Here is a 13,489-nt window from a genome sequence, read left to right as displayed (position 1 = left end):
GATTGTTGGCAGATAACAGAGCAGTGGAGTGCACAGAAGTGGTGCTACCTGGCCTAAGTTGTTCTTCAACCTCCTGTTACCAAGTCTTTTTTTCTTTTTGAATGCGCTGAGCAATGACTGCTAAATTTGTGAATGTGGCTGCACCGAAGTGCACCTGTGGTTTTCAATCATGATGGAGCTTTGGCCTGCAAGGTGCTCACAATACATCAGCATTTTGGATAAATGATAATTTCACTGTAGCTGTATGAAATTTCAGCTAGTCAAGCAATACAGCCACCCACACATTATAATATAAGCCATAGTGCTATGACTCTTAGATCAGCGAGATCACCTCTTCCTTAAAAAGTGTTTATTTCTCAAGCTTAATCTTCTGTGTTAGTTCTCTTCTAGTATTTATTTATTCTGTTTTGCATTTTCTTTTCATTGTCAATCTCTGCAAAGTCCAAGAGCAGACCCCTTTACAGAAGATGAGTGTTGATGGATCAGTAAATTATACAGGCCCCTATTTTCGGCAGGAGATACACAGTATTCATAGCAAACTGAGCTTCTGCACCTCATTACCCCACAACAGGCTGGGTAGGTTGTTTCACATATCACTCCCAGAAATGTAAGATCAGCCAAAGGGAAGAGGTGCCTTCCCAGGGGAAAGTGCCCGTGGCCCTCTGTGTGTGTTTGTTCCGTTCTGGAGTGGACACCTGCTCAGTGTGAGCAAAGTGCTCCGACACCACCCTGGAAGTTGTTTCTGTCCATGGTGCACAAGCACAAATGAATCTTCAAGGTGGAAACACTCATGCCCCATGAATAAATAAATTATGGGAACAGCACAATGGCAGTATGAGTACTCTTCAGCAGACTGCTGTTGCGTGGTAGGTTTGGGTGAGGTGTAGTCCAGATGCCTTCACCTTACATACAGTGTATTCTAGGATTTGGTTCTCTTTGGACATCTAAACATGTCTAGTGAATATTTTGATGTATGTGTAGCCTTGGCATACCATTTCCTGAAAAAAGACCAAAAAATTCTGTTTCTTACTGTCTGACTTTTAAAAATTAGTCACACGTGTTGATTCAGTGTATATAAGGCCATCAGCTGTGAAGGATGGGCTTTCCCTTGAAGTCTGTGGTACAAATTTGTGTAGAGTAGTTGATTTAAGGGGGTATTTTTAACTAAATTTAGGTTAATCAAGTTATATTTACTTACTGCTGTATTAAACTTCTATTCCCTTATGTCATTTTGAAAATGGCATATAATATATAAATTAGGGGAGATTGCAGTGCTGGTTCTCATGCTAGGATAAACGAGGAGAAGATGGATTGCTTAAATAACTGGGAAGATTTTAAACATCCCATGTCTTTATGTAGTCCCATGAGGAAGCAATTACTTTCCAATATGGAAGAAGTCTGAACAAATATGTAGGATAAAAGTGAAGTTTCAAGATGGTGTAGGAAGTCACATGCAAGACAAATCCTTGGACCCAGAGTGTCAAAACATTTTATTTCACATGGCTGGATGCAAACTTTCACAAAAGGTTTTATGAATGGAGCAATATCTAATCCTAGTCTGTCTAGACTTAGTGGTTGCTTGTGAACTAGGAGGATCTTTGATTTCAGAGTTAATTATTGGTTATCATCTGATCTGTGAGTTCATAGTGTAATACTCTCATCACCTATTTATGTAGAATAAGCTTTGTATTATGAGTATAGTCTTGTTTTTTCAAATGTCAGCCCATAATTAATCCAGTATTTCAAGAGTTTTGATGCCATACTGCAATATTTTAGGCTTTGACTCTCTTGATTTGTTTTTCCTTTTCTCTTTTTCTCCCTGCCTCTGCTCCACAATAAACTACCCCATAGGGAAACTATCTTTTTTTTTTTTTCTTGGTCTGACCTGGAAGGCTACCTTTTAATGCTAGAAAAAGTATCATTATTTCTAATTAGTACTTTTCTTTGTAATGTGTGGTATAAAATATATATTAATGTATTTTCATGTTATGTATTCATATGCAGTAAAGAAATAAAAAAGGAAATTTTTAGTTGCACTGAAAGCCAATGAGAAGTCAGGAGTATTTTTATAGCTGCACTGGTATGTAAAAACAGGAGCATAAAGACATAGGACAGTTCCTTCTGAATCAGACAGTTGCCCATCTCTCCTACTAATATGTCACAGAGGCAGTAGGAGGTCCTGTTTATGGAAATCTCATGAACCTGGCCATTTTTCATTTTCTATTTTCCTAATACTGCCCTGGCACCCATGATTGTGTTAAAGAGAAGTGCATCTCTGATTCATCCTTTCAGTATCTGCTTGGACCTTAAGGAGAATTTTTGGACATCAAGAAGCATTTCTTCACTGAAAGGATTGTCAGCCATTGGAAAAGGCTACCCAGGGAAGTGGTGGAGTCATTATATCTAAAAGTGTTCAAGAAATGAATGGGCGTGGCACCTAGCGTTGTGGTCTGGTTGACCATGGAGACCAGTTAGAGGTTGGACCTGTTGATCTTGGTGGTCTTTTCCAACCTTAAAAAAAACTATGATTTATGAATTTATTGTTTGTTAATCTGCCTAAAACTTTTCTGGATCCTCTGACATCATAAGCATCTGGCAGGAGAACATATCAGACGCCCTTTACCGACTTTTAAATTATCCTTTCTTAAAGTGCTCTCTCTTCTACCAGCCTTGTGCTGCTCTCCTATCAATTCTTGTATTTCAGGATTTGGTCACCAACAGTTCTTCAGTCACTTTATCCACCCCCTTTTTGTTTCCTTAAACCCTGACATCTTGTCCTTTAATGTCCTTATCTCCAATCTTAAAAGTTCAGGCCATTTTAATATCTTCATAAGTCCTTTGATCATTTTTAGCTGCCCTTCTCTGGACTTCCTCTAAATCTAGGAAAAGGAGGGGAAAGAAAGAGAGCAAACCAAAGAAATATGTATGAAGTGTTCACACAGGAAATCTCAGAGACTGTGATTTGCTAGCAAACATGTAGGACTTTTTTCTTGTTTTATACTCATATTTGAGAAAAAAAATATATTGAAACAATGTGGCTTTTAATCAATCTTCATTACTAAAAGAAGTTGAGATGATACCTCAAGCTGTGTTAGGGGAAACAGAAAATACAGGCAGAAGCATAGGTGTGGAGGAATGAAAATTACTGAAAAAGATGCCTGGTGACACGTTATCACAAAGTTAACAGTCATAAGTAAAAGGAACAGTAAAGGAAATATAGAAGTTACAGAGAACGTTTTCTGTTCCTCTGTATTCTTCACATTGTGGCCAGGCAATAGCATCTTCTGTTGAGATAAATGTTCTTTTTTTCAGAAAACATTTGTATCAGAACTGTATCTCTTGATAAAAACAATACTAACTGATTTTACTTGTGGTACATGGATTATTCCCTCTTATGGGTTAAGTAATGCTGAAAGAATGATTGGAATTTGTTAGATAGCAAAAGCAGGGTGTGGAGACAACATCTGAGAGCAAGTATTTGCCGTGAATATAAAGAACATTTTGACCTAGTAAATCTTACATTAATATTATGAGCCACTTGTATAAACTTGTTATGTATGACACCATTGAGACTATAATTCCATATTGTGAAAATGGGAATTGCAGGAGAATAAATGATGTTCAGCTGAATATCAGTCAGTCTCATGCTGGGAGCTTTAAGAAGAAGGGATAATGGCTGCAAAGTCCCCTCATGTAGCAAATGTTCAAAAGTTCAAAAGACTGATGTCTGGCAGATTTAAATGGGTCAGTCCCTGAGATATTTGAGCTGTCTGTCAAAAAAAAAAAAAAAAAAAAAAAAAAAGCAAAAGTAGTTTTGTAGTTTAATCCAGTCCTGAATTTCTAAATACTTTGTCTTTGACCTTAAAGGTACTAAGCATGACTTTGTGTTGTCTAACCTACAATGTGCAGTCTATTCTTTGAATCCTTCATCCCTTAATGTTGCTTTCAGGAGGATTCAGGACTGTATTGCCCAATCATATATATGAAATGGTAAGACCATTTGTTGGCAACTTTGTCAAGCTTCAAATCTTTTGTTAGCAAACATTGTTTCTTTTAAAGGTCTTACATGAACTCTTCACTACATTCTTAATATTAAATATCATTTCAAACAGCCCGAATCAGACACCTTTGCACTGTAACATTGTCTGATAGGAAACATAGTCAGCCATTTTATATTTCTCCTTCATTATAAGTGCACAGATTTTCCATATGTCTAGATACCTATATACTAAATAGCAAGAAAAATAGATTATTTTTTTGCCTGAAAAGGCAAAGCACAAGCTCTGTTATCAGAGACAGGCTGAGTTATGGCTTTATTTGGATTCCAGTCTGTTAGTTCCTCTCTGTGAATAACCAATTATGATTCATCTTTCCAAATACCAGTTATTTCATAAATCCTGCTGGAGAGCACAGCAGTGTAGCTAAAGTGCTGTCATGGAGCTCTACCCATAAAGTCACTGATGCAGTTATAATGTATCTGCACATAATTTAATTCCCTTGTTGCATGCCATGAAGGTATGCATTCCCATACTATCACATTTAAAATCCTTTAATTAAGGATGCTCTTCCTTGTCTCCTGTATATATTTAGAATTCTAAACAGGTACTGTTTTTAAAGTATTCAAGAGATTTAATTGGGCCTTCTATTTCATATAGTAAAGGCCAGATTGTCTTTTCAGAAACCTCTAGTTTCTATGTCACAATATGATTATTTTACTTAGTCATTATGATAAAAAGTCCTGAATTTCTGGCATGTCCTGGTTTTGCAATAATTTAATAATTTCCCTTCCACATTTGCTTTTGCAAATTGTGTCTGCTACAGAAAGTTATTTCTGCAGTGTCCTGAAAGAAATGAAAATGTTAGTGTTCTCCAGAATTTTCAGGAGATCTCATGTTGTCTCAGGACCCAATACGCCCCACTCTGTTATTGCTGCAGCACAGTAGCATATTCCACTGTTCAAACATACAGTATCAGGAAGCAAATCGAGCAACTGAAAGTGTGCTCATCATTGTGAATTAGAAGTTTGTATTAGGGTACCATTTTTTCAAATCTGAAAGGTTCAATACATTTTAGTATAAAAAAAAAAATCTGAACTGAAAAGCAGAAGGCCACTTTATTAAACAAGAAAAGCTGGGTTAAAAAAAAAGAATGTTATGGGAGAGAAACCTTCATTGCACTGCAACATTAGGAAAACTGATCTAGCAAAGATAGTAAAATACTATCTTTATTATATACTAAAATATATCTCCTATATACTATATATATCTCCTATATACTATAGGAGATAGTAAAATACTTAGTTCATAAACAATCCCAAGTCTAGTTAGTTTAAGCAATACCTACAGTGAAAGAGATTGAAAGAAAATATCTGGGAAAACTTGTTTGCATTTCTCACAAAAAAGTTATTGTTTAAATTCTGATTTGTTTATTACAAACAGGCTGATCAGTGCTTATCTCAAATATGCATGGACCTTAATCACCTAAGAATTACTACAAGATTCACTTTTGTTTCAGTAGGATGAGAATATTACCTAACGAGCTAATGATTTGCTAGCCCATTGTTCAGAACTCAGTATCTTAACTCTGCCAAGGCTAAACTTTTTGCCTTCGTTTAGATATAGCAGACACGGTATGTGCTGCTACATGTGGAGTAAGAAGTTAAAACCCAAATGTTTCCTTTATTTAATGACAAGCATTAAAGTTACAAAAAGAACAGCCAGTGAACAGAGAAGACAACTTGTCAAACATAATCAAATTCTGTATTGAAGCAGGTCTCTCATTACTGCTATTTCAAGTGATTTGGTTTTTCTGAAAGAATTTACTGTGCTATGTTGCAACACAATTGCAGATGATTTTATAAGTATCCACTTAGTGGGATTTACCGGAACAGTACCTTTCTCTTAGCTTTGAGCTGCTCATGGTATTTGTTGGATGTGTCACCTGGTATTTCTCCTCCCCAGAGGGTAATTCCCACCATGGAATAAGTGATGCCCATGACAAGCAGTGGAAAGCAGTAGACCAGCACAATCACAATAACATGATACCTGCAACGAGAAGGTATTAAGGTGGTAAGTGCTTTCAGAGGAGCTATACCAATGGAATGGGCTGCTAGAAATCAAGTCTGCTACTTTAACACGAAGCATGTTTTGCATAAACTGGCTAGTCCTTGGTGTTTTCACTGTCTTTTTGAAAGTCTTGGATTGCACTGCAAATTTATGTGCATTTGAATGCATGTGATTTGTGGGGTGTCTGATGCTGAGCCTGCACTAGTATGTATTATGAACGACTCTAGTTATCATGATTAGTGACTGCAGAATAAGATATGTTTGTCCATAACCAGCTGAGCTGATATAATTGCACAGCCAAGTATCATGAGGGCAAGCTAGGCATTTGGAGCTCTAGTCTGGACCACAAATGAAAGAGGAAAATAAATATTTTAGTCATATATTGATGCAAAACCCCTGATAAGAGTCCTGTCACCCACTGTTCTTCATATGGCAAATCTATTCCATGTAGACAACACAGATCTGTGACTTGTGTGCAGTATAGTCACCACTGCTGATGTAAACTCTGGTAAAACAAAGAGAATTTCTTTTGTCTCCTTATAGTTCCTGGTTAAATGCCAACTTCAGATAAAATCCTAGTGAATGATCAGTGAAGAATCCCCAGCTGTCACTGAGTGTGACCTTCCTGCCCTAAAGAGAAATGTCTGTGTACAGTTCCTAAAGTGATAAAAATTGCACATGACCAGGACTTCTTTCACCTGCCTTAAAAAGAGCAAAAGGTCAAATTTGATTCTAGATGGTTACACAGGCTTTCAGCCTTGAACACAATGTTTTTCTTAAATGTCAGTGCAGACATGAAAGGACAGATGCCTAAGCAGCCACTTATTCCTAATTCTACTAGAGGGACAAACAGGATATATTTAATTTAATTGACTGATATTCTCACTTTCAGAAAGTGAAACCAGTTGCAGGTTATCCAGTTTTCTCTTTTGGACTAATATCTGACTTAAGTAACTGTTATAGTGTAACAGAATGAAGCTGCAAAATCCAGCCCTCCTATGAAGAGATCTAGTGAAAAAATCTGGTTAGGACCTTCTCATTGTCTACAATTACTTGAAAGGAGATTGTAGTGAGGTGGGTATTTGTCTCTTCTCCCTAGTTACAAGAGAAGAAATGGCTGCAGGCTGTGCCAGGGAAGGTTTAGACTGAATATTAGGAATTTTTTTTTAAATGGCAAGGGTTGTCCAGCATTGGTACAGGCTGCCCAGAGGAGCAATTGATTCACCATCCCTGGATATATTTAAAATATGCATATATGGCACTTAGGGACATGGTCTGGTGGTGGACTTGGTAGTGTAAGGTTAGTGCTTGAACTTGATGACCTTAGAGGTCTTTTCCAACCTAAGGAATTCTAAGGAGAGACTAGAAATCCTTGTTTTCCTGGTTAGGATAAAGAGGAAGCTTGCTTTGGATTGCATGTTATGTTCCCAATTCTGACCATATCTGTCTCTATAGAAGTAGCCAACTTAGGTGGAGCAATGACAGTGGAAGTGCAGCATAGGAGGGAGCCCACTCAGAGATGTGGAAGAGAATAATTTTTTTCAGTTTATCACATATAATGCTTTACCATCTTTACTTAGAGAACTGGCTCTGCATTTCTCAGTGATCAAAGCTGTTAGTTATTCTGTGTGTAGAGTATCTGCAGGATGCTAGAGATTTTGCCAAGTCCATTGCAAGTCTAGACACCATCATGCACAAGTTTAAAAGAACAAAAGCTTACGTAAAATGCTGTTTTGGGCCACCTGGCCATGCTACATAGCAAAGTGTTCTCCCAGGCATCACCTTGGTTATGGAGTATAGGCACTGGGGAAAGGCCAATAGGAATGCCAAAATCCATATGCTCCCAATGACCACCTTGGTAGCAGTTGCAGAGAGCCTAGGTTTCAAGGGATCAATAATGGCCATATATCTGTAAAAGAAAGCAAAAAGTAAGAACTTTTCAGAGATTCATATGTATCTATAATCAGCCAAAGCTTAGGATAAAAGAGAAGGGTAAAAGCAGAGATATTTTTCTTCCTGCAGTTCTGATGTCATTGTGCTCTTTGTGTGGTTCAGGTCCAATGAAGAAGTTTAATTGGATATCATTTTACAGCCGTGGGACACCCAGTTAATCATATATGTATATATCAGTAGAGAAACTATTTTGTTAAGAGTAGGACCCTTCTGTTACTGTACAGCCTGATAGAAAAGCATCAATGCAGCTGGATCCTCTGTTACTCTGCTAGGTCATACAGCATTTATTTCTAGTACAAAAATTTGTAGCCAAGCTGTCAGGATTATTAGTCATCTGTCCCAAAGCTACAGCAACCTGATAAGTCCACATGCATTTATTTCAAAGAACACTGGAGTAAGTGATTCATACAGAGGCTGAGGGAAGGGCCGGTTCAGAACTGGTAAAAGCACGAAGGAAAATAGATGTATAAAGCAAGAAAACATCTCATTTGCCTTCTCAGTTCCCATACTCCCAGGTAGGATAGCATTTTTTGTGCTGCCCCAAAACTGTGTTTGCAATTCATGTATGCTGGTAACCTTAGAAGAACAGGCAAAAAATAATCAAAAAATTCCTTCTAAGTAATTACAATGTAGAAGCTTAGTGGAAAAAAGCAACGAGAGAGAGCATCTAGACAGACAGTAATAGAAAAACAAGTCCTATTTTCTGTCTTTTGATCTTATAGAAACAAGGAACAAGGGAGACACAAAATTTGTATCAATCATTTTTTGGTGAGTTGTATTTGCTGCAATTGAAAGACTTGTACTCATTTCAAGTGAAAGAAGGAGTGATATATTTTAATTGTTACAGTACACATTGGCAGACTTGCCCAAGAATTTTAGGTACAGACATTAACCACGAGACAATAACAATAATATTGGTAAGTTACTGTTCCTGATAAGAATTTGTGCAAGAATCTTCTGCATCCATATTTACCTGCAGTGGTACACAAATTTCACTCAAGATAGTCTTATTTTTTTGAAAATTTTATACTTGACAGATGAGTAATTACAGAACAGATGTTTGTTTTAGCAAAGCTATCTCTGTTTATAGTTAATGATAAAATATGTGATAAATCCAACAGTGGTCACAATAGTGCTATGCCTTCTCTAGTAGACACGATAACTGCCCTAGTACCCTAGTATCTTAAAACACCTAAATGCTGTCAGAAACAGGGAGTGATCTAAAAAAGTTTCAGTTCTGAATCATCAATTTCCATATACAGTATTTTAAGCTTGTTCATTTTTTGCTTTTACTGCACTTTGATATTTTTTCTCCACAGAGTAAGAATTAGTTCCCCTCTCCTTTATGTGCCTTTTGGTGTTTTATTTCAGCTAAACTGGTGCTTTTGGTATTACATGCTATGAAATAGTTTTATTTGAGTGCTGGGTGTCTTCTGTTTCTTGAGAACAGCAGTTGGGTTGTTGCCCCCCTACCACCTAGCTCCCTTCTTCTCTGAAGAGTAAGTAGTGCTTGATAAAGAAGTCAGGTAGTCATGAACCCTGTCTTTCAAATTGAGCTGGATTTTGTGTGGACTGCCAACCACTGTCCAAATGTTTGATGGTCTTTACTTGTAGTAAGTGATAAGCCATAAACAAATAATCATTTTCACATGCTTGTGAGACGCTTAGGGCATCTTCTCCTAGCCTGGAATTATTCCTTTTAATTGCTACTTTTCTGCAGATTGCACATTGCTATTATTTTATGTGCTATTGTCAGATTTCTATTACATTCACATTATTCTTATTCCCAGTTATATTATTCTTACTCCCAATAGATACCAACAGTAGTTCTTGTTGCCTAAGATAAAATTTGGTTGTTTTATCTTCCTGTCTGCCCTTTGAAGACATGGATTGTTTGGGTGAAATGACTCATACAGCTGTACTGATGGAAATTTTAACAATTGGCTGTCTGAGTAAGGTAAGTCAAAGGACAAGGATCAGATTAAAAGCAGGCTATTTATCTCTTGAGTTCAAATTTGAGTGATAAGCCAACAGCCTAGCTATTGCACAAGATGGATTACAAATATGTAGCAGGCAGTCATTCTAATAAGCAAAATGGGAAGGAAGTAAGGGAACTTTGACTATTCCCTCAATAATATCTTTGTGCAGGATAGATGTAGCTGAAGAGAGTTTGACAGCTCTGTTACAGAGCCTTTGATAACAAATCTAAGTTATTCTACTTTGCCAGTACACTAACAATTACAGTGTGTTCTGTAAGCGTAAGTTCTCTAAGTTGCATTCCTTAGAAACAAAATTGCTTAAGTAATATAGTGAGATATTGCTTTATAATGGAAATTGTTACATTCACTCACTTGTCATACATGTTTGGTAGCATTTTCTTAGAGAAGCCGTCATTGCCACAAGTAAAGTAGAAAAGGTGGAATGGCCATTCATTGCAGGTCAAAAACTATCTCCACATTTGAACAGAATCTGGATTTTATCTCCTTAGCCAAAAGAAGCCTTGAAAAGACCTGAGTTCTTCCTGCACTGTTAGCTGTCATTTGCAAAGGAGACACACATGCTCCTGCTTATGATTTAGTTTTCTGTAAATGTTATCTTGCCATTATGGGTATCAAAGGGTAGTTTGCATCTCTTTAGGCTCAGTTTGAAGTAGCAGTAGCTAATTTTTCAGTTGGCTTTTGATCTCTCTCCATTCAGCAAGGGTGTTTCCAGCAGGAATGAAAGCTCCTGCTAGCACATGCTAGAGGTTCCATGCTTTGGTGTTGCTCAGAAAATCAGTGAGATAAGGAGGCTAAGGATGGGATAATATGAATGTATGATGAGCATATTGCCCCTGTATATTACAATTCCCCATGGCTGACAACTGTCTGTTGTGTTTCATGGTGTAGCTCTGTCATTATGGAGAATTTTTTTACTGTGGATGATATTCTTACATATATTGAGGATGACAAAATTCCAGTTACAAGGGGGAAGAGTAGACATGCTGTCTGAATTGTGCACTGAATGGTGCTGAACATGGTGTAGAGGTAATAGGAATTCTTGAGTAGGCCAGGAGTGAAAGGAGTGAAAATGACGAGATAAAGGATCTAGCAAAAGAACTGAGACTGGGGAGCAGTTTGCTAAATGAAAAAATAGAAGTGAAAAAAGTAAAATGGGAAACTAATAGGAGAAGCAAAGAAAGGAGAATTGTAGAATAACAGCATATATAAATTGTGTTGAGAGAGGAGAGAATAAGAAAGGAAACTGGGGGTTGTCTGAGAGCAAAAGACATGACAAAAATCAGTCCTAGTGTACCAGAGATTCCAAGGTAAGTAGAACTGGCATAAAACCAGATAATTTTGTCAGTGTGGCTATGTGGTGGCAATCCCTTCTGCCTCTGCAAGTGTATGGGAGAGAACTCCCGGAGTTTTTCTCTGTGTAATCAGCCAACCATGAATAGCATGCAAGGGGAACAGCAGGACTTCATGGATGCTCTGATGTTGTCTGTCTTACAGACTGTTTTGCTACTCCACAGTACTCTCAAGTGGTCTGAAATTCATCATAGAGTAACCTGAGTTGGAAATGACCCATGAGGATCATTGAGTCCCACTCGTGACCCTGCAGAGGAGCATTCCCAAGAATCACACAGTGGGCCTGAGAGCATTATCCAAACACTTCATGGACTGAGACAGTGGTGCTGTGCCCACTGCCCTGAGGAGATTTCCAGTGCCCAGACACCCTCTGGGTGAAAAATCTTTTCCTAATACCTGACCTAAACCTCCCCTGACTCAGCTTCATGCTATCTCTTCTTCACTAGCCAAGAAAGTGAAGAAATCACTGCCCATCCCTCTGGTTTCCCTTGTGAGGATGTGATGAGGTCTCCTGTCAAGTTTCTTCTTCTCTAGGCTGAACAAGCCAAGTGACCTCAGCTGCTCCTCTTAAGGCTTCCCCTCCAGACCCTTCACCAGCCTTGCAGTCCTCCTCTAGATGCTATCTAGATAGATTAATGCCTTCTTTATGTATGTAGTGGCTAAATTTATGCAGTTGTTCTGAAGCCAGTGACAAATGCAGAAGCCCTCATGGTTCACCATGTTCTGTGATATTTATGCACAGACCTTGCACCTCTCCACACCTCATCTCCAAGGACAGTAGAAGATGGTAGATATTTGAGCTGAAGGAGGATTTCTAATGGCTACAAGCAACTGAAGGCTTGTTACACCACTGAAAACCATTCTGGAGCCACGCAGACACTTTTTCAGTGGGGTGCTGTGCCAATTTGCTTTGCTGTCTTTGGACATTTAATGTTCAGTCTGTCACCAGGCTTGAGCAGTGTGACTTCGTGCTGAATAAAGGGCTCTGAACTCCCACTGTGGTGGCTTGATTTAAAGATGGGACTTCTAATGCTTTCTCACTCCAGTGGGAGCTGCTGATAGTGCCACAGATAACTTATTCCACACAACAAATCAGGGATATAAATTATACATTCCTGAAAGGAATGAACTGATACTCATTTATCACAACAAGCAAAAATCATTATTACCCCACCCAACAAAACATTTATACTTGGAAAATAATTATAAGATGGAATATGCGCATTTTGCTATGCAGGGATAGAAGTATGTGCAGGTAGACTCAAGCCAGCACTTCCAAGAATGTGGATTGCTCAACAGCTGCACTATTTTCTTCCATGTATGACTCTAAAGCATTTTTAGGTAGCACTTCAGTTTCATATGCACATCATTAGCACATGATTTTGTGGTTTGTGACCATATGACATCCCACTGTCATCACTTTTCTTACAGCTTTATCTTGTGTTAATCTTTGTCCCTAACTGATTACTACTGAAAGCAGCAAGAGTCTTTCCACTGGGCTTAATGAGAAATCATTCAGGCTGCATGATATAATGGCTGGTGCCTCATGGTGTACTTGCTGCTGCACTCATTTCTTAGCTGCTGGGGTCAGATTAGATCCAGTTCCCTTCTGAACTGTTCTGTTTGTCTGGAGTCTATATTGTAGACTCTGCTCTTCTTGTGTCTTGGGTTCACCAAATCAAGAAAACCTGCTTTCTCTGAAACAAAAGTAGAAACAGTCTTCTTTTGAATAACACTGATAAACTCTTTAAGCCAGTAGTTTTAATGGCCTCATAATCATGTATCTTTCTTACAGTTTTCAAGTAACACGAGCCAAATAGCTGCTGCATACTGTAAAAGCTTACAAAGTTTGTGTATCACCCCAACAATAGAAAAGAGAAAAAAAATAAACCTAATTTGTCTTTTTGTAAAACAGCATACACTGGCTAACACAGCCAGGAAAACCTTTCATCTTTAACACCTCATTTAGAAAATTGTGTCAAAAATACACAGGATGTTATTAAAACAAAATGATGTTCAAAATTGGATCCTACAAATGCCCGTCTGGAGACACAGTTGGAAGACTTTAATCATCCTAATTGATTTGTTTCACCTGTTTACAGTGTGTTTATAAACTCACAT

The 13,489-nt window shown here is 37.9% G+C and overlaps 1 protein-coding gene across 1 annotated transcript in view; it reads right to left on the bottom strand.

Annotated features, from left to right (window-relative positions):
* Nucleotides 1–13,489, bottom strand: part of TACR3 (tachykinin receptor 3) — a 36,352-nt gene that overhangs the window by 14,929 nt on the left and 7,934 nt on the right. The window contains exons 2-3 of the mRNA XM_005517971.3: nt 7,786–7,974; nt 5,894–6,044 (exon numbers count right to left, since the gene is read on the bottom strand). Coding sequence (XP_005518028.1) covers nt 5,894–6,044; nt 7,786–7,974 — 340 coding nt within the window. The remainder of the gene's footprint in view (nt 1–5,893; nt 6,045–7,785; nt 7,975–13,489) is intronic.

Source organism: Pseudopodoces humilis, chromosome 6 (genome assembly GCF_049639895.1).
Source record: "Pseudopodoces humilis isolate 2021_Gansu_Grassland_sample_001 chromosome 6, ASM4963989v1, whole genome shotgun sequence".
NCBI lineage: Eukaryota > Metazoa > Chordata > Aves > Passeriformes > Paridae > Pseudopodoces > Pseudopodoces humilis.
Note: the sequence above shows the minus strand (reverse complement) of the source record. Positions and strands in the feature narration are given on the sequence as shown.